The following is a 20,431-nucleotide window of genomic DNA, read 5'->3' as shown; positions in this document are numbered from 1 at the left end:
AAACAGTGGTTCAGCATACACCTCAACTCCTGATGCACGGTGAGACCTCAACGCTACCGCGGACTCCATGCATGCGAGGTTAGCACCATTGATGATGCTATGGGTGGGGTCCGACTAATATTGTAATCTAAACACTCCCTGAATACAGCGAACAAGTACCGGCGAGTGGTATGGCAGGATAGGCGAAGCAAAGCTTGAAGAGGAGACTATGGACTTGTGGACCCTTGTCAACTTCTTTCTCTCCACACTGTCGATATCCTCATGATCAGCCGACGTGTCGTTTCAATCGCAATTGCAATAATTGACGTAGGACAACCTCGAAACCTCTGCCAGGCACAATATCAGATCGTTCAGTTCGCTTAGCCGTATAATTCGTGGTCGCTCCAGAGCAGCCCAGATGGGAATTTGGTTGATAATTTCAGAAGGAGGCACCAGTAAGGCCCTATGTTTGACCATTTGTACCATACAAAGGAGACCCATGAGATGCGGAACCCATCAAAGTGAGTTCTCAAACAGAAGGATATCCTGGGCTGCATTATGGGATGATGAGACAAGGCTCCTGAAGTGAGGCTGCATCACGGCTTTCCAGATAGCTTTTATCGCACCCATGTTTTAACACCTCTGTCTGGGCGACAGCGCTAACATCGTCGGGTGTCGTGCAAGGTGTACACACGTCCGATATCTCTGCGTGCAGCGCGCACGTGGAAACAGCAGACTGCGTGAATATTTAGGGCCAAACTGGGGCTAGATGCCAGTGAAGGGAATGCATAGAACGAGGAACAGGCCGCTGGTCTCTGGTCACCGTCCTACGTCGATCAACCAATGGCCCGGTGAGAGGACTGTCAGCCCATAGTCTCGTGAATTCTTTCCGACGACCGCACCTCACGATGCAGAACTTCAATCGTGTTCATCTGCATATGATTGACTGACCAGAATTTACACCTAGTACGTGATAAGAACTACCCGGTCCAGCCTCTCCGTTCAGCCTTGATGAGTTGTGTGCGCCGCAACGGGTCATCAGCCTTGTCGGCGTCTTAAAAAGTGGCCTCTCGGGCGATCCTCTGCGAAGTCTAACCTGATGCGGGTCGAAAAGCGTACGCTTCATACGGATTCTCCTTGCCTGCCTCACGCCCGGATGGGTAGAAGGGCAATGTGGTAGCTGGACGGCGTGAACAGCGCGGTACGTCTTAGGCGACGTATTGACCAGACGAATCGAACTGTGGTTTTTACATGCATCTCTATTGCTTACAATGAAATGCAACTCAGGCCGACGAGGTGATATGCTGCGTAGTGATTCGTTAAATCGGTCTATCGTCTACTCCCCTCGATTCGGGCATCGTTGCAGTACAGGCAGATAGAGCGGCGGCACATAGAACTGCGAAGCGAGAAATTCAGTAGATCATACAGTAGAATTAAACACAGTCGATGGGCATTTCGTAAATATGCAGTATGGGGCACACACAGACCTCAGTCGTACAACAGAAAGATAACGTGACTGTCTATAGTGGTAAGCCATTGACGAAGCAGAAGCATTTTAGGAATGAGATACAAAATCATACACATTAATATAGGCCTGACGGGACGACCATCTGGAATGAACTATGTCTTGTCTCCGTATCAGGAGACTCCTTTGGATAAGCAACGCCTGCTAGCTGCTCGATGAAATCAACAACTCATCTACGCTGTGGAAATAATCGCCTCAGGAGCCTCCGACTGTCTTTAGAGGATCGACAAGGAATATCTGACATTCGCCGAATATGCGTGCTTGTGAGGATGGTCGTCGGGAATGAGCCTTTCCGCAGCTTTATATACCGAAATCGACCTGTGAATGTTTTCGATGTCACCGAGCCGCCAGAAGCGCATATGCAGCGAGTATCCAAGGCCGCTCAAACAAAGAGGCATTTCGGGATCGCCGTCAGGAGCCAGTGGCACAGCATCTTCTAGCATTTAAATCGACATGTGAATGTCCTCGACTTGGCCCAATCACTCAAAGCGGGTACACAGCGAGTGTCCAAGGGGATTCAAACGAGGAGGCTTGTCAGAATCGTCGTCGGTAGACAGGCGCACGGCATTTTCGAGCATTGAAATCGACCTATGCATGTACTCGACGTCTCCCAACCACTGTAAGCAGGTGCACAGCGAGTTTCGAGGTTGTTCAAATACGTAAGTTTGTTGGGGTCTCCGTCAGAAGACAGCTGCACAGCATGTTCGAGTATTGAAATAGACCTGTGAATATCCTCGACGTCGCCCAGCCGCTTGAAGCGAGTACGAAGCAAGTTTGCGAGGCTGTCCAGCCGAGAAAGCTTATCGGAATCGCCGTCAGGAGACAGCCGCACAGCATCTTCGAGCATTAAAATGGACCTGTGAATGTCCTCGACGTCGCTCGTCTGCTCGAAGCGGGTGCACAGCGAGTATCCGAGATTGTTTAAATGCACAGGCTTGTTGGGATCATCGTCAGCACAGCCGCACAGCATCTTCGAGCATTGAAATTGACCTGTGAAGGTCCTCGACGTCGCCCATCCGACGGAAGCAGGCACACAGAGAGTTTCTGAGGTTGTTCAAATATGTGGATTTGTTGGGGTCTCCATCGGGAGACAGTCGCACAGCATCTTGGAGTATTGAAATCGACCTGTGAATGTCCTCGACGTCGCCCAGCCGACGGAAGCAGGCGCGCAGAGAGTTTCCGAGGTTGTTCAAATATGTAGGCTTGTTGGGGTCTCCTTCAAGACACAGTCGCGCAGCATCGTCATGCATTGAAATCGACCTGTGAGTGTCCTCGGCGTTGCCGAGCTGGTCGAAGTGGGTCAACAGCGAGCGTCCAAGAGCGTCCAAACGAGAAAGCTGGTTGGGGTCATCATCGGCAGCGGACTGGACCGCATCTTCCAGTATCAAAATCGATCTGTCCGTGTCTGGAACGTCTGTAGATTGGTCAAGCCCCGGAGTGTGTATCTCCTGCACCTCTCCTCTCTGCTTCTTCCTCTCTCTCTCGCCATGCGCCACATCGTTTCTTCCCGCCTCATCGGTTTCTGACTCAGTACTGCATGTACTCGTCTGCTCGTTGACTGAGAGCTCGCAGATTCTTTGCGTCATAACACGCTCTTCCGTGCCACCTGCGACGAGAAGTACATGGCATCGGACGCCACCGTGACGAAAATAAGTAGCGAGTGCGGCTGTACTCTCTTCTGGTTGAAGACTGCCCCATAGATCCAAATCGAGTTCAGATGGGATTGCTTCAACTTCAATGCATTCATCCAGGTGCGTAGGCTGGCCATCGTCGGCGCGCGCGCTAGAATCGGAGTGGCAGTAATCTACAATGACGCACTAATGTAAAATCAGCACAACGACTACAGCGAAGTGAGAGATGGACGAACAATGTTATTTCCCTTCTCTGCTGCAAGTTGTGCGATCAGAGCGCCCAACGAACGATGTGGGATTCCGTGGACTAAACGACATTTTGGATCAACGCTAGACCAATTCTGCTTTGGAAACTTCAGGTGGCGGGGTGATACAGAACAACGGTTCTGCATCATTATCGTTCATCATCGCCACTCTATTGGAATGGAAAGTATTCGTGATTGTGAACACGCCGGATAACTTGGTTGCCATCGTGCATTGAGTACACCGGAAACCTAAGCGAGTCGACGTCGCACAGTCACAACCTGGTGGTTTCAACACATATCCTAGCACAGGAGCTTATAAACCGACTCACATCAATTCCGACGGGGGCACAATGGCAATGGGGAAGAACAGAGAGAGAGGAAAACTGTCAAAACGGACGCCCTGACATGGGGACATAGACGGATCAATTGTGGTCACGACATATCAGGATGAGCCTACGACAGGAAAGTGCTGCCGGTCAAGAGGCCATGTCATACGGCAGCCAGAAGGGGAACACCAAAATCACGACACACATCAATTATCATGGCCAGGTACCCAAATTCGGCTGCTTCAGCAATGCCGCGAAGCTAGCACAAACGAGTTCTGTAAAGCAAGCAAGCCCATCGGTGGTCTATCTTGGCTAATCCGGAATAGGATGGGCGTACTCACGATCAACAGAGCAAGCTTAGCAGCAACATCACAGCCCTTGGGCCATCATATCGACCCTCTCCACCGCGAGCTCTCTTGCGACGTAAAAACCGACCACAGTCAACCTGCAAGTTCTATGCTACTCCTTCCGGACCTTCATGCGTACCCCTGACATGCTCATTCACTATTTCTGAGGATATCAACCTTGCACAGTTTCTCGTCGTGTCTCGATGTCACAAGCCAAAAGGTGCAGCCGCAACTACCACCTCATTGTCTTGACGCCGTCTGAGCCATGTCCTGTGAACCTGTTTTCATGTCGTCACCGCAAGAAGGCGAGACTCTCGCAACACTGAGGTCCATTTCTTCGCCCAACACAATGTTGAATGTGTGCTCCTGGGACATATCTCATGAACAGTTGGACACAAGCGGCTGCGGCGAGGACGACGGATCTTGATACCAGTGGCTTAGGCAGACCTTCGCGTTGATCATTGCGCATACACAAGTCCGTAGCCACGAGCTTCCTTTCACACACAACACTTCCTGGGCTCACTCTCTTCAAGCACCTCGCACGGCTGCAATAAATCTGCATCGGCCCATCTAAAATGGCTTTGATCGCGCTCACCGGTTTGTTAAACCGTCAGAAGTCCACGTCTCTTGCGATCTAACTCGTGTCCTTCGCCCTTTGTGCGCTCCAGTGCGGCCAGCCCAAGCGTAGCAGACGGCGGTCGAAGCAGAAGTTGCACACACAGGCGGGACATGAACCAGATCTTGATGACGCCGGCGGATCCCGAGCGGTCGCGTGCATGCCAGATGTTCGCGAATCCAAATTTGCCTGGCAAGTCCAATCCTCTTCGTCGTGCAACATTGAACACCCAAACGAGTTGCCCTAAAATCTCGCGGGTCAGGGACCGGAGGCTACAGAAAGAGCTCAAAGCGGTGAGGACACAGCGTCTGCTGTATCGTTCCTCGTTACTTCTGCGGGTTATGTTTCGCAGTATTAACGCCAAACCAGCGCGGATGGACACCTAGTTGAGAACTTTGGACGGAGGCGCGAGCAGGGCCATATGTTCGGTCGTTTGGGAGAATGATACGCGATCTTCTTCCAGACTACGCCGGTCATTCAAGGACACTTTGATTCCATGGATGTTCCCGGCTCACGTAGTCTTCCAGCGATTATCGCAGAGACTCTACATCTGGGAGGTTGGGAACCACAGCTGCCTCTGCAGCTAATCTCCCACTGAATCGGCTTCAGGAACAGCATATAGCAGGTTCTCAGTATGCGCGCGCGAATTCCTGTTCGTTCTAATTTTGAGCACGAAGAGGCGCGAATATGATCAAGACGGTAAGAACCTATCAAGTGGGATAAAGTAGAGCTCCCTGACTGGCAGAAACACCGAGTAAGCCAGTTTGTGTCCATATCAAGCGTTTGAAGAGGACGTGCTGTATTCATTTGGCTTGGAATGGTCAATATCGACTGGGCTGAGGGATCTGGTTCAATCTGCTCACACTATGACTGAGGCAAGTTAGACAAGGAGGCTATGAGCTGATCCTTAGTGTATGGTAATGCTATCAGTCACTACTGGATAAGTCATGGCCCAGTACATATATTACCATGCAATCGATAGACAACAAATTATGGACAATTTCGGAGAAGTTTTTGTGGCACATCCTGTTCGTGGGTAAGATGCTGGCAGTCAGATTTCCGCTATCTAGCCATACTGCGTGATGTAAAGGCAGTGTACCTCGTACTCCCGTAGATTTGGACAGTCGTCATATTTAACGGCGCATAGAACTGCAAAACAAGAATTCATTAGGATTACATACATATATACATCAACATGCGCGTATTTCGTAGAGATGCTGTATGAGGTGCACACAGACCCCGGTCATAGAATAGAATTTTTGAAGATTATCAACAAGAGTGGAGTCATTGAGGGCGGAAATGGCTCAACAAAGTAATGAGTATACAAACAACTAGACCTGGTAGGACGATCATCCGGAAGGAGTCATGCTATGTCTCCGCATCAAGGAACTCTTTCACATAAGCGAGGCCACCCAGTCGCTCAATGTAAATCAAGTTATCGATGGTGTCCAAACTATCGCTTCTGTCTACGTTTCTGATGGCCCTCGAGGATCGACAACGAGCGTTTGAAATTGTTCGAATAGATAAGCTTGTGAGGATCGTCGTCGGGAGTGAGTCTTTCCGCATGTTTGTGCATTGAGATTGACCTGTGAATGTCCTTGAGGTTGCCCAGCCGCTCAAAGCGGGCCAATAACGAACATCCAAGATGGTCTAAACGAGAAGGTTTGTCGGGATCTTCGTCAGAAGAAAGCTGTACAGCATCTTCGTGCATCGATATCGACTTGTGAATATCCTCGAGGCTGCCCAGCCGCGCGAAGCGGGCCAATAGTGAACACCCAAGATTGTCCAAACGAGAAGGCTTGTTGGGGTCACCATCAGGAGAAAGCTGAACAACATCTTCCAGCATCGATATCGACCTGTGAATGTCCTCGAGGCTGCCCAGCCGCATGAAGCGAGTCAACAACGAGCGTCCAAGATTGTTCAAACAAACAAGCTTGTTACGATCATTGTCGGAAGTCGACCGAACTACATGTTCTTGCATCATTATTGATCTGTTCATGTCAGCAAGGTCGATGCTCTGATCAAGCACGGGGGCGAGCGTCTCCTGTTCCTCTGCTCTCTGCTTCCCTCTCCCCGCCTTCTGCTGTCTCCTGCCCCGCGCCGTCTCTTCTATTTCCTTGACGCTGATATCTGATTCTCTACTTCTTTCCCTGTCGCTCTCTGATTCAGTATTTCCTCCCTCGTCGCTGTTCTCCGATTCAGTATTTCCTTCCTCGTCGCTGTTGTCTGATTCAGTACTCTTTCGCTCGTTGGTTGAGGGCTCATAGCCTGTTTCTAGATAAGATGATTGGACTTGCATCGAGCGATGAGGCTTGTCAGAACCACCGTCAGGAGACAGCCGTACAGCATATTTATGCCTTGATGTCGCCCTGTCAATGTCCTTGAAATTTCCCAGCTGCTTGAGGGCCGACTGCGAGCGTCCCAGGTTGTCTAAACGAGAAGGCTTGTTGGGATCTCCATCAAGGGAAAGCCGTATGGCATCTTCCAGCATCGATATTGACCTGTGAATGTCCTCGAGGCTGCCCAACCGCATGAAGCGAGTCAACAGCGAGCGCCCAAGATTGTTCAAGTGAAAAGGCTTGCTGGGGTCACCGTCTACAATGGACCGGACTGCATGCTCTTGCATCATGATTGATCTGTTCATGTCAGCGAGGTCAATGCCCCGGTCGAGGACAGGAGCGAGTACATCCTGTTCCTTCACTCTCTGCTTCCCTCTCCTCGCCTTCCGCTGTCTCTTATCATGCGCCATGTCATTTCCTTCCTCAACGCTAAGCTCTGGTTTGGTACTTCTGTGCTCGTTATTTGAGAGATCACGGACTATTTCTGGGCGAGATGACTGGGTTTCCATCAAGCGATGAGGCTTAGCAGGGCCATCGCCCAGAGACAGCCGTACAGCACCTTTGCGCCTCGATATTGGTCTGTCAATATTTTCCAACCGTTCGAGGGCCGACTGCGAGCTTTTAAGATTGCTCAAACGAGAGGGCTTTTCAGGATCTCCATCAGGAGAAAGCCGTACGGCATCTTCCAGCATCGATATCGACCTTCGAATGTCTTCGAGACTGCCCAGTCGCATGAAGCGAGTTAACAATGAGCATCCGAGATTATTCAAACGAAAAGGCTTGTTGGGGTCACCGTCTGGAGTGGTTCGGACCGCATGCTCATGCATCAGTATTAATCTGTTCATGTCAGCGAGGTCGATACCCTGGTCGAGTACGGGGGCAAGTATCTCCTGTTCTCCTTCCCTTCGCCTCCCTCTATCGACCTCCTGCTGTCTCTTATCATGCGCCGCCTCGTCTATTTTCGCGTTGCCGGTCTTTGACTTCGTACCGCGTGTACTCCTTTGCTCCTTGATTAGGAGGCCGCGGACTGTTTCTCGATGAGATGGCTGGACTCCTGCATGTAGGCTGGGCATCCGCTGGACGGCGTCTGGAAATTTGGGCATTTCATCTTCCACAGCGGCATCGATCGGTGTCTTCGCGAAGCGCTCTCTTTTGCCCGTCTCCATAGCATGCCGTTGCGCACCATCTGTGACAAGGAGTACTTGACATCGAAGGCCACTGCAGGAAAGAGTTGTGACGGTTGCCGTTGCGACCTCTTCGGGTTGGAATCTACTGAGTATATCTTCATCTAGGTCAGAGGGGATCGCCTCGACCTCAATGCGTCCATCCAGGTGAGTAGGCTCGCCATTACCAGCAAACGTGCTAGAGCCGGAATGGCAGGAATCTGAGATGACGCACTAATACAGAATCAGCCCACAGCCTCCAAAGGGATGAGAGATGAACGAACAATGTTGTCACCCTTTTCTGCTGCGAGTTGTATGAGCAGAGCGTCCAACGTGCGATGTGGGATTCCATGGACTTTGCGACTTTTGGGGCCAAGGCTAGACAGATCGTACGGGACCAAGGATTGGATCTTGGTTTCTGCAGCTCCCCCGTCCGCTGGTCCGGTAGACGTCGCATAATGTCCAGCATAGTATATCAGGATGGGATCTCCTTTCTGGATGCGCTCGTCATCCAAGAATATATGAAATCCGCGGAGGATCGCAGACCGCGTAGCCCGACTATCGCGGAGGTTCCGGATCTGCGATTCTGGAACCCCAAGCTGCTCTTGGAGGTAATCTCGAACTGCATCGGCATCACGGACCGCGCCCGATAGGTCCGCGATAGATGTCGATTTATACTTGTCAATTCCAATAATGAGCGCGAAGAGGCGCGGATGTGGTCTATCGCAGTGAGGATTCGTGAGGTAGAGTAGGGCTTCCTCACAATGAGTAATACTCGCCTTGGCGACGGAATATTCCCCGCTACATGTGCGAACTGGTCCAAAAGTTGAAGATGATGAGAGAGATGAACATGAGTCATCTGTCCAGTGGCCATGAGTCTCAAGTCCACGGTAGATAATAGATTGATGGCCAACCTCAGATAAATGCTTTAGGATGTATAATGCTAATAAGATGGACGCATTGATCTTGACAAAGATCAGATTGTATAACAGATACTCATAAAAGTGGGTAATCTTACGTCTCTATTTGCGTCAATGGCGGGTTTGACATTCGCCAATGAGTCAGATAATGACTTAGACAAGGCTGTTGATGAAGGAGGAATTGATTCATCGCAGATAAGCTGTTCGCTATTTGTGCGAGCATCCGTTTCGAGATCGGCATGCGGCAAGATCTGTCAAATAATGTGAGCCTCACGAGCGCAGAGAACACATGGCAACATACCTCCCAAATGTTTCGACGATCCCCGGAGTCGGATAAAAGGTCTATCTGGTTCCGAGGATATCAGTTACGCTGGTCGGAAGATACAGCGAATACACACATCTCACCGGAGTCTCATGTCTCTCGTCACTAAGATGCCAACACAAGTCTCTTTTATCATATTGCCGGATACTGTCCAATACACCTCGACATCAATGATCCATGACAAGACTGAAAATATTAAACATACATATAGGTATCGGGTTTGGATCCCCTTCCTTCCGCTCTCTCAATAAACCACCACCACTTGATGGTCGACGCAACCACTACTTGGGGATCTACACCGTGCGAGGGACGCGCGAACTGTGGATCTTTAAACCCCATGTTTTGAAGTTGATGTCGACCGGCAGTACCAGGTATCAATCTCCACTACATGACCGTATGAATGTTAATATCATGATGCCTTATGGACCGCTTGAGAGAAAGTGTCGCACCAGTTCCGCTTTAGGCACCTGATCCAGTAGCGGAACAATGCAGAACAAAGGTTCTGCATCATTATCGTTCACCATCGCCACTCTATTGGAATGAAAGGTATTCGTGATTGTAAACACGCCGGATAATTTGGTTGCCATCGTGCATTGAGTACACCGGAAGCCTAAGCGAGTCGAAGTCGAACAGAGTTACAACCTGGTCGTGTCAGCACATTATCCCTGCATAGGAGCTTATAAGCCGACTTACATAGACACAGACGGGGGCACAATGGCAACGGAGAAGAACAGAGAGAAAAGCTGACAAAAGCGGACGCCCTTCCATAAGGACATAGACGGATCAATTGTGGTCACGATATGTCAAGATGATAGGAAAGTGACATCGGCGATATAATACGGTAGCCAGAAGAGGGAGACCACGAAGTATACACGAGCACCTGCTTCTATCTTTTGACCATTTGAATCTAGCATGCTTGACGTTCCCCGAATAACACGGTGCGTAAACATGTCCATGATTTTGTATCGACCGAGTTGAGTTGAGCTCCCAGTCATAGGAAAAGCATAAGAGAAGCACCGGGCAGAAATAGCATCAAGTGTTGTCACTTAGAAACCAGAATACCACATTTCTCATGATCAGGTAACCAAAGTCAACTGCTGTAGCAATACCGCGGAACCAGCACAAATAAGTTCTATACAAGACGCCTGCAAACCGGTCGTCGTCGATTCATGAGCACGTGCTGGAGACGCGTCAGACAAGGACGCGATCCTGACTAAGCAGACTACACGGTTGCGCCACAACAGCCACTCGGCGCTTCCTGCTCTCTAGCCAGTCATCATCTTGCCGCACTGGCGCAGCCCAACTGGGAACAAAAGGGCGGATGCATTTAATGAGCCCGCAGAGAGAATTGTAGAGCACCTCGATTAGGTCTGTCTGACTCGGTGTGAGACTTTTGTGGATGTTTGCCTCGTTGCAGTGCCAAGTTGATACTCTACACGTACGGTCTGTGGGCCACATTCCTCTGGGCTATATAAACAATGAGGAAGCCATACCAAACGTCGTATTCGACGGTCTCGTCAGAATAAGTGAGACGCCAGTTACTCGCCAAAGTCTCATAAACCTCTTGAGAATCTGTCTGATACGCCCTTTGTCCACAAGGCCACTCGTGATATCTCGCATTTGAGCGAAACACTTCCGACCAGTCGACAAACAGTCATTGGCGATCTGGGTAATGCGATTCCCGAGGTTCCAGTTCCATTCTTCTTCGAGAGTGTCTGTCCACGGATATTTTCTCAGGACGATGCGCTGGTCGACAAGGTTCTGAGTCGGCTGACTGTAGGCCCCAACAAGATTATAGACGATGAGACAGGAAGATGGACGGACTTTGTGATCCTCCCTAGCGCATCGACAAAGCACGAGGACCCCACGTTCAAGCCTCTAGAAAACTTGATGAAGGCTATCGGAGACGCCGCGAAGGATGAAGACCCTGGCTTTAAATGCAATCTAGTCTTTCAAAACTCTCCATATATATCACCTGTGTCAGCTCACTGGAATTCTACCTCACGCCCTGATGGGTACTTTCGTGTTAGTGGGCCAGGGAAGAAGCCGCACTGGAAGGATATTGCATTGTGTGCGGAATATAAAAAATACGCTCTAAAGGAGACAAAAGATGATGTGAGCGTTATATACCTACTTGTTTGTAGCTGCTGAAATGTCCTATCGCAGGTAGTGGCTAAGGTGATTTGGGGGATGCACCACTGTATGAGGGAAGATCCACGAAGGCGCTTTACTTTTGGGTTGACGGTTGAAGACTCTGAGATGCGGTTGTGGTATGTGAGCCGGACCGACGTAATGGTCACACAAGCATTTGACTTCTTGATGGTATATAACATTAATTAAATGATACGTCGGGACAAAAAACTTACAATGCGTGCACAGGATCACAGAACTTTGATTCATCTGGCACTTGCATTCCTGAACGCTGATCCACAAGAAGCCGGCTGGGATCCAACGATGAAACCTGTCATGGGCCGCAATGGTAAACCTCTGCTCGGTGGCGACTGTAAGCCTCGATTCGATATTACAGTTCACGCGAAGGATGGATCAGAGGCTATCTTTCGCACAACACGCCTGATCTCCTTCATAGGAACAGCGTCTATGCAGGGGCGGGGTACGCGAGTCTGGGAAGCAAAAAGGCTCAAAGATGGCAGGGAGTCTGGGGAGCCTCTCGTACTGAAGGACTGTTGGGTCGACGCTGATCGACTACGAGAGGGGACAACAATTAGGATGATTCGAGAAGCTGACATTAGTGAAGAGGGTCGGAAAGTGCTCGATGACCATATTCTGACAGTCGTCTGCCACGGCGATGTACAAACGAAGAGTGGTATTGTCGATCATACGCGAGACTTGCTGACGAGGGGCAAGGAGGTCTCACTGAAAGATGGCCAGTTCCTCTTGCGGACTCATTTTGTGACTCTGGCGCAGGCGATGTCCCATGATGCGGGCCAAAGCAGCTGTCCTTCCGATATGCCATCGGGATCGGGTAGAAAACAAGGATCACGCCTCTCAGGTGTCAAACATGGATCCAATACTGCGCCGAAGGGTGATGCGGGACACCATCGCGGTCACGACGGGTTGTCTGAAGCTGTCCAGCATCGCAGATACTATCAGTATCATCCCAGGGTTCATTATCGTATCGTCTTCAAGGAGGTATGCACCGCGCTCCATCAAGAAACTTCATTGTGCCTAGTTTTCGATTATCTCTCTCAGACGGCTTTAGGTAAAATTATCGTGATGCACAATCTACCGAACTGTACTGACATATATTGGTGTTACTGTCAGTGTTGCGATTTCTGCACGAAGCCGGTTGGGTTCATCGGGATTTAAGCACAGGGAATATCCTCGTGTTGAACGGGAAGGTCAGGCTGGCGGATTTTGAGTATGCCAAACGACTAGATGAATCTAGTCCTTCTCATGACATTCGGACAGTGAGTATCTCTACCCCTTCCTTCAATCTCGCTCACACACTGTACGCCATGTCAGGGTACAGCCGACTTCATGTCCATTGAGGTCGATGACCAGGATTATTTCTTCTTGGTCCAAGAATCCAACGACGCGAAAATCAAGACTGACGATCTCTTGGACGATCTCTCTGATGATGAATCGCCACAGGTTCCATTAGAAACAGTGGAAGTCATGTTTCGATACAACCCCCTTCACGATTTCGAGTCTCTGTGGTGGATTTCAGTTTACTTTTTGTTCAACAAGAGGATCAAAACTGTCGACGAAGCTCCTCCACCACCTCATGATTATAGTCAACAGAGGTCCTTTGCTGCCGACATCTTCTATTCGCTACCCCGGAGACAAGTTGCCCTGATAAATCATTACACTTTTGAAAAGGCGGTGGGATCCCTTTCTCCTGTCCTGGCCAAGTTTGGAAAATCTGTCAATGTGCTTAGAACAAGAATTGTGGATCGTTATGGAGATATCGAGAAGAATCCACAGAACATACCTAGCAGCACAGCTGCAGGTGAGGTCCCCATAGACTTTATCAAGATTCTCGGAAAACTTGGGCAGCGTCGCGTGCAATGCCTAATCGGCCCTCTTCCCGACCTCGATGAGGGCGTTATCAAAGTGCCAACTAAAGCAGGTGAAACGGCTACAAATTCGACCGAAAGTCGACGGCCCAAACCTACCGATGACGATCTCAAAGTACGCGGTATTCGAGACGGTGGTACACGAAAAGACGAGGGAAAGACGGAACCGATTCGACACCCCCTTCAAGATCCTCCCACTGGGCATCAGACTTTCGGTGCGAGGAATATGAGAGCAGAAGGACTCAAGCATCCGATGCAGACCAGATCTAAAGCTAAACAATTTGCTGCCGAGGCTCAAAGGCAATGAGCCATGAGACGAGCAAGGATAACTACGATTGCTATCGCTTACTCTGCTTTGCGGTATATATTGTCATGCCTCAGTCCGTATCAGGATGTTTTTTTGATGAGTCTCTCATAGTGAAGCCTGTAGCGGATTGCTAGTCCGTCCTCGATTCGGACTTTGAGGCTGGAGGGTCGTCGTATAGAACGGCATAGATAACTACGAAGCGAAAGCCCATTATATCATGCAGTAGGACTCAATACAGTATATGCGGATGTCGTAGAGGTGCAGTACGAGCTATACAATGTAAAATTTAATGTAGCATTATCTACGGGGGTAAACTCGTTGAGAGAGGAACGAGGCGCCGAGCTTGCTCAAAACACCAAGCTTGACAGGCTGGCCGTCCGGAATGAGCTATAGTACGTCTCCACATCAGATAACTCACTTCCTCGGACGACCTAGCCGCTTAGAGCGGATCGACAACGAACGGTTGAGATCGTCCAAATAAGCAGACTTGCCAGGGGAGAGCTGCAGAGCGTGTTTATGCATCGAAATCGAAGAGTGGATGTCTGCAGGGTTACCTAGCCGCTTGAAGCGGTTGAAAAGCAAGTATTCGAGGTAGTTTAGACGAGAAGGCTTGTCACAGTCGCTGTCAGGGGAGAGCCGTACGGCATCTTCTAGCATCGAGATTGAGTAGTGAATGTCCTTAAGGTTACCCAGTTCCTCAAAGCGAACGAACAAAGAGACACCGAGCTTTTTTAGAAAATGAGGTTTTTTAGGATGGCTGTTAAGACAGAGTTGTACGGCATGTTCGCGCAGTGAAATTGAGCGATGGATGTCCTTTAGGTTACCCAGTCGCTTGAAGCGGGTTAAAAACAAGTATCCGAGGTGATTTAAACGAGATGGCTTATCAGGGTCGCTGTCAAGGGAGAGCTGTATGACATCTTCGTGCATCAAAATCGAGCGGTGAATGTCCTTGAGATTATCGAGCCGACTGAAACGGGCAAACAAAGAGAGTCCGAGGCTGTTCAAACGAGTAAGCTTTTCGTGGTCACCGTTAAGGGAGAGCTGTACGGCATCCTCGTGCATTGAAATTGAGCGATGAATGTCTCTGAGGTTTCCTAGTCGCTCGAAGCGGCATAGCAAAGAGCATCCAAGGCTGTTCAAACGAGTAGGCTTGCCGGGGTCTCCACTAGGGGAAAGCTGTACAGCGTCTTCGTGAATCGAAATTGAACGGTGAATATCTTCGATATTGTCCAGCCGCTCGAAGCGGCATAACAAAGAGCATCCGAGCCTGTTCAAACGAATAGGCTTGCCGGGGTCATCGTCAGGGGAGAGCTGTACAGCCTCTTCGTGAATCGAAATTGAACGGTAAATGTCTTCGATGTTTCCCAGCCGCTCGAAGCGGCTAAAAAACTTATGCCCAAGATTATCCAGATGAGAACACTTGTCGAGGTTGCTTTCAGGAGTTGATTTCACCTCATCGTCCCGGATAGAGATCGATCTGACCATATCTGCAATGTCCACGGATTGGTTGAGAACCGGGGTGTATATCTCTCGTTCCTCTACTCTCCTCTGCTTCTCCCGCTGTGTCTTACCGTGCACCACATCGTTGACTGATACAGTGTCACTTTTCTCCGACTCGGCACAAAGCGCACGGCGAGGCTCGACGATTGAGATATCACGAACTTTGTCTGCACGAAACGATTGGACTTCGGCAGGCAAACGAGCCATCCGTTGAACGACACCTGTGTACTTGAGTCCATGTGCTTCATCTTTCACAGGGGCATCGATGGGTGTTCTCGTGAAGAGCCCGCTTTCGCTTGTCTCCCTAGCAGGATCTTCTGCGCTAGGTGAAGCAAGAAGTACATGACATCGGAAGCCAGTGTCATCATAGGAAAAGCTAGTAGCGGCTGCCGTTTCACGCTCTTCTGGTTGGAGACTATTCCATAAATCTTCATCCAGGTCAGAGGGGATTGCTTCGACCTCGATACGTCCATATACATGGGCAGACTCGCCGCCATGCTCACGTGTACCGGCCCCGGAATGGCAGCAATCTAAGACAACGCACTGATGCAAAATCAGTAGGCGGACTGCAATGAGGTGAGAGATGAACGAACAATGTTATCACCCTTATTTGCGGCGAGCCGTACGAGCAGAGCGCCTAACGTGCGATTTGGGATTCCGTGGACTTTGCAGCCCTTTTGGCCATTGTCTGACTGGTCATACGGCACCAGGAGTTGGATCTCGGCCCCTGCGGTGTCCCAGTCTGTAGGAGCGACAGACGTTGCACAATGTCCAGCATAGTATATCAGGATGGGATCTCCTTTCCGAATGCGCTCGTCATCCAAGAACCCATGAATCCCGCGAAGGATCGCAGCTCGCGTAGCCTGGCCGTCGCGGAGATTCCGGATTTGGAAACTTGGAACCCCAAGCTGTTCCTGCAGATAATCTCGGACTGTATCAGCGTCACGAGCTGCGCCCGACAGGTTTGTGATAGATGTGGCTTTGTGCTTGTCGATTCCAATAATGAGCGCGAAGAGGCGGGGTTGCATTCTAGTGTAGCGACAATCGGTGAACCACAGCAGGATTTCCTCACAAGGAGGAATACTCACTTCGGTGATGGAACGGCCCCTGTTGCGTCTGTGAGCTGATTCAGCAGCTCAAGATGATGAGGGAGATGCACACGAGTCGTCTGTTAAGTTGTCGTGAACCTCAACTTAATTGTGTGAAGTAAATTGATGGCAAACCTCAGATAAACACTTGAGGATGTCCATTGCGGGCAGCACGGATGCATTATGCTTAACTAACATCAGATTGAGTGGTAAATGCTTAGAATATGAGTAGCCGCACGTCTATGGTTGCGTCAACGACAGGATTGGAATCCACTAATGGCATCTGTGACGGCTTGGATGGCATTGTTAATAAATTAAAAATTCAAGTTATTTCACGAGATCCGCTTACACTACTTGTGTTACTATCCGAATCGAAATCAACATGTGGCACAATCTGTTAGAAGAATATGAGCCTTACGAGCGCAGAAAACATATAGCAACGTACCTGCCATATGTTTCGAGGGTGTCCGGGGTCGTCTAGAAGCTCTATCTGGTTCAGGGAATGTCAGTTGTGCCGGTAGGAGGGTGCGCTGAAAGCACATGTCTCACCGGAGTCTTTGGTGACCCGTCATCGAGACGCCAGCAAAGCTCTCTTCTCTCGTTATGCCGGATACTGTTAGATACATCTCTACATCAATGATGATTCACCGATAGCCTGAAAATACGAAGCATACAAATAGGTATCTGGTTTCGACCTCGCTCCTGCCACTCTCTCAATAAACCACCAGCACTCGCTACTCGATCCAACCACCACTTGTGGGTCCACGCCATATGAGGGACGAGGAAAGCCCCTCGATTCGAACCCCATGTTTCTGAGTTGATGTCGACCGGCAGTGCTTGGTATCAGCGTCCACTATATGAAGATATGTATGTCGGTATGGCGATACATTATGGCCCGCTTCCGAGAAAATATCGCACCAGCTCCGCCTTGGAAACCTCGAGCAAGGGCACAACGCAGAACAATGGCTCTGCATCATTGTCGTTTAACATTGCCACTCTATTAGAATGGAAAGCATTCGTGATTGTGAACACGCCGGACAACCTAGTAGCCATGGTGCATCGAGTACACTAGCGGCACCAACGAGTTGAGATTGCGGTCTGTCCAATATCGATGCATTAGCATAGCGTGAAGTCTCGGAAACGGGCTCACAAGGACACAGACAGGGCGTAATAGCAATGCGGAAGAACAGGAAGAGAAGGCTACGGAAGGACGTGCTGGCACAAGCGAATCGAGGTATGTCAGGATTAACCCACAAAAGGAAGATAGCGCCGGGCGAGGAAATTAAGTTAGGCTGGCACAGTCATCAGAAGATGGATGCCATACAGTTTGCATGCACACAAGCATTCTGCTTCCATCGTCTGACCATCTGGACAGAGCTTGCATGGTAGGCGCTCCCCGGTTGAGTATGATTTGCGCGATGTGCCAGTAAATACGCTATTTCATACTCGAATGAGTTGACCTGAGGATCTTAGGAGGAGTAAAATAAGTAGGGATAGGATTGGGATACTCATCAGCTGTCATGAATGAGCGCTACTATGTGCCTGTGTGACCAACTATGATAGTACTCTCGCATGAGCTGCGATGGCGGGTCTGAATCCATGTTGTTACAGATTGTCGGATATGTCAATCAGTAGAACAGTTGAGCATGGTCGCAACTCGAGACAAGATGGCCTCGAGAGCGCGCTGTTGCCAGCAGTACACAGGTTCGGCAGACTGGCGGCATAGCGCAACGAGCGCTGACAATAGATGCGTCGACCATCGCGCTGTGTTTCTGCGCTCGGCGCACTGCGGCCTTTGCGATCATCGTTCACTGTTGTTCAGGGACGTCCACTTTTGTAATGTCTCCAGGACACTAGCCAGTGTATGGTGTGTTGATGGTCTATTGCGACAGACGACTTGAGCAAAGGAATCTGTCTTCTAGGGGCGATACACAGTGGTATGGCTTAGTACGCATGTAGTTCTGGCAGTGTGCTGTCTGTCAGGTTTGGCCTCTACTGGGGCGTCAGGCCTTCAGGCTTTCAGGTGTCGGAACATTATGACGTTCCGAGGCACTGGAGGCGTTCTTGCCGACTCCTCTAGTGATCAGCGGTACTAATATTATATCAGACACGCCGTCGTGACGACTTGTTACATGCGGACGTAGGGGCTCGAGAACGAGAGACTTGACGTGTTGCAGTTGAGGCAGTGGCAATCGAAGTATCCAGGGCAGCGAGGGGCACCTACCTGGTGGAGGGTGGGAGAGATCGCAATTGTAAAAAGACATTCCGAGGCTCATGTAGAATAACTTTATCAGATCATACAGTAAAATAATAATAAACAAATCCATGCAGGTTTCGTAAACATCGTTGTACGGGACACGCGAACCTCAACCATGTAATAACAAATGCAAGCTCGCACCATTAACAGTGGCAAAATCACAGCTCAAGAACGAAGTGGCAAACTTACCCACCCGGCCCTGTAGGCCTAGTCTGATTGTCTGAGGTGATTCATACCCCTCAGGAAGCCGGCCTCCTCAGATCAGCAAGGACTCCCAGTCGCTCAAAACGGGCCGACAGCAAGTCGGCGAGTACGTTCAATATCTCAGGCTTGTGAGGATCGCCATCGGGAAGGCGCCGCACCGCGTCTTCCTGCAACGAAATCGCCCTGTCGATGTCCGCGACATTGCCAAACCTGTCGAAGCGAGTGATTAACGGTGCGCTGAGCTCGACCAAGCGCTGAGGTTTGTCAGAATGATCGTCCGGCGTGAGTCGCTCCGCATCCTCCCGCACAGAAACGGCCCTATCTATGTCCGCCACGTTCCCAAGCTTCTCAAATCGGGCACACAGCAACCCGCCGAGGACAGCCAGGCGATTAAACTTCTCGGTATGGTCATCTGGAGTGAGCTGTGCTGCATGCTCCTGCGCTGAAATCGACCGGTCGAGGTCTGCGAGGTCGCCTAGTCGCTCAAAGCGGGCGTGAAAGGACAAGCTGAGGTTGCTCAAGTTCCTGTGCTTGTCAGCATGGCCCTCGGGGGTGAGACGTATTGTCTCTTCCTCTACCGAAATCGACCTCTCAATGTCCGCGATATCTCCAAGTCGCTTAAAGCGGGACCATAATGATATGCTGAGGTTGTAGAGATAGCCCGACTTGCTAGGGTGGTCGTCGGAAGTAAGGCGTACTGCGTCTTCCCTCGCCGAAACCGAAGCGTGAATATCCGCGGGGGGGTTGTCCAGCTTCTCGAAGCGAGTATAGTACATTTCTCCGAGGTCATCCAAAAATTTAGGCCGGTCAGGATGATCATCCGACGTATGCTGTAGTGCGTCTTCCTGCATCAAAATTGACTTGTCGATGTCTGCAGCGTCACCCAGCTGCTTAAAGCGGGCGGACAAAGAGACACCGAGGTTGAACTGATAGCCAGGCCTACCAACATGGCCCTCTGGAGAGAGCCCCACCGCCTCCTCCTTCATCAAGACCGACTTATGAAGGTCCTCGAGATCCCCCACTTGCTGGAAGCGGGTCAAGAACAAGTTGCCAAGAATTGACAAACGCTCAGGCTTGTCAGGGTGATCATCTGGAGTGAGTTGAACTGAAGCTTCCTGTGCAAAAATTGACGTCGTAAGATCGGCGAGGTTTTCCTGTCGGTCGTAGCGGGTCCAATAAGATTTGCCGAGTTTGGTCAGACGATTAGACCTCTCAGGATGGTCCCCAGGGGTGAGCCGCACAGCGTCCTCCTTGACCAAAATCGACCTGTCAAGGTCCGCAAGGTCTCCCGCTCGTTCGAAGCGGGTTAAGAGCAAGTTTCCGAGAACTTCCAGATGGTGAGACTTGTCAGGGTGATCTTCCGGAGTAAGTCGCACTGCATCTTCATTAGCCGAAATCGACCCGTTTAGGTCTGAGAGGTCTCCCAGCTGTTCGAAGCGGACCCACAACGATCTACCGAGAGTGTCCAGACGACTATGCATGTCAGGACTGTCGTCGGAAGTGAGTTGAACCGCGTTGGCCTTTACCGCAATCGACCTTTCAAGGTCCGCGATGTCGCCAAATTGCTCAAAGTGAGTGAAAAGCGCGGTACCGAGAAGTTCCAAACGACGGGGCTTGTCAGGATG

General features: G+C 50.3%; 5 protein-coding genes across 5 annotated transcripts; 1 reads left to right on the top strand and 4 right to left on the bottom strand.

Moving 5' to 3' along the window:
• Window positions 1–1,983: 1,983 nt before the first annotated feature.
• On the bottom strand, window positions 1,984–3,606 carry FIBRA_01722 (uncharacterized protein; the record flags this gene model as incomplete). Its single annotated transcript, XM_012323594.1, has 5 exons — window positions 1,984–2,092; window positions 2,164–2,438; window positions 2,470–3,321; window positions 3,372–3,442; window positions 3,510–3,606. The coding sequence occupies 5 exons, from the start codon at window positions 3,604–3,606 to the stop codon at window positions 1,984–1,986; spliced, it is 1,404 nt and encodes a 467-aa protein (XP_012178984.1).
• Window positions 3,607–6,122: 2,516 nt separating this feature from the next.
• FIBRA_01721 (uncharacterized protein) lies at window positions 6,123–10,000 on the bottom strand (the record flags this gene model as incomplete). Its single annotated transcript, XM_012323593.1, has 7 exons — window positions 6,123–8,405; window positions 8,456–9,136; window positions 9,190–9,342; window positions 9,393–9,437; window positions 9,497–9,560; window positions 9,619–9,797; window positions 9,863–10,000. The coding sequence occupies 7 exons, from the start codon at window positions 9,998–10,000 to the stop codon at window positions 6,123–6,125; spliced, it is 3,543 nt and encodes a 1,180-aa protein (XP_012178983.1).
• Window positions 10,001–10,812: 812 nt separating this feature from the next.
• Window positions 10,813–13,757, top strand: FIBRA_01720 (uncharacterized protein; the record flags this gene model as incomplete). The annotated part of the gene is made up of 7 exons (XM_012323592.1): window positions 10,813–10,929; window positions 10,983–11,528; window positions 11,580–11,735; window positions 11,793–12,563; window positions 12,624–12,633; window positions 12,696–12,841; window positions 12,897–13,757. The coding sequence occupies 7 exons, from the start codon at window positions 10,813–10,815 to the stop codon at window positions 13,755–13,757; spliced, it is 2,607 nt and encodes an 868-aa protein (XP_012178982.1).
• Window positions 13,758–14,171: 414 nt separating this feature from the next.
• Window positions 14,172–17,398, bottom strand: FIBRA_01719 (uncharacterized protein; the record flags this gene model as incomplete). The annotated part of the gene is made up of 10 exons (XM_012323591.1): window positions 14,172–15,800; window positions 15,851–16,286; window positions 16,346–16,425; window positions 16,481–16,531; window positions 16,584–16,637; window positions 16,695–16,739; window positions 16,791–16,835; window positions 16,895–16,958; window positions 17,020–17,198; window positions 17,264–17,398. The coding sequence occupies 10 exons, from the start codon at window positions 17,396–17,398 to the stop codon at window positions 14,172–14,174; spliced, it is 2,718 nt and encodes a 905-aa protein (XP_012178981.1).
• Window positions 17,399–18,841: 1,443 nt separating this feature from the next.
• On the bottom strand, window positions 18,842–20,287 carry FIBRA_01718 (uncharacterized protein; the record flags this gene model as incomplete). Its single annotated transcript, XM_012323590.1, has 1 exon — window positions 18,842–20,287. The coding sequence occupies one exon, from the start codon at window positions 20,285–20,287 to the stop codon at window positions 18,842–18,844; it is 1,446 nt and encodes a 481-aa protein (XP_012178980.1).
• Window positions 20,288–20,431: the final 144 nt, after the last annotated feature.

The sequence above is a fragment of the Fibroporia radiculosa genome, assembly GCF_000313525.1.
Source record: "Fibroporia radiculosa TFFH 294 genomic supercontigs, scaffold837, whole genome shotgun sequence".
Lineage (NCBI taxonomy): Eukaryota > Fungi > Basidiomycota > Agaricomycetes > Polyporales > Fibroporiaceae > Fibroporia > Fibroporia radiculosa.
Note: the sequence above shows the minus strand (reverse complement) of the source record. Positions and strands in the feature narration are given on the sequence as shown.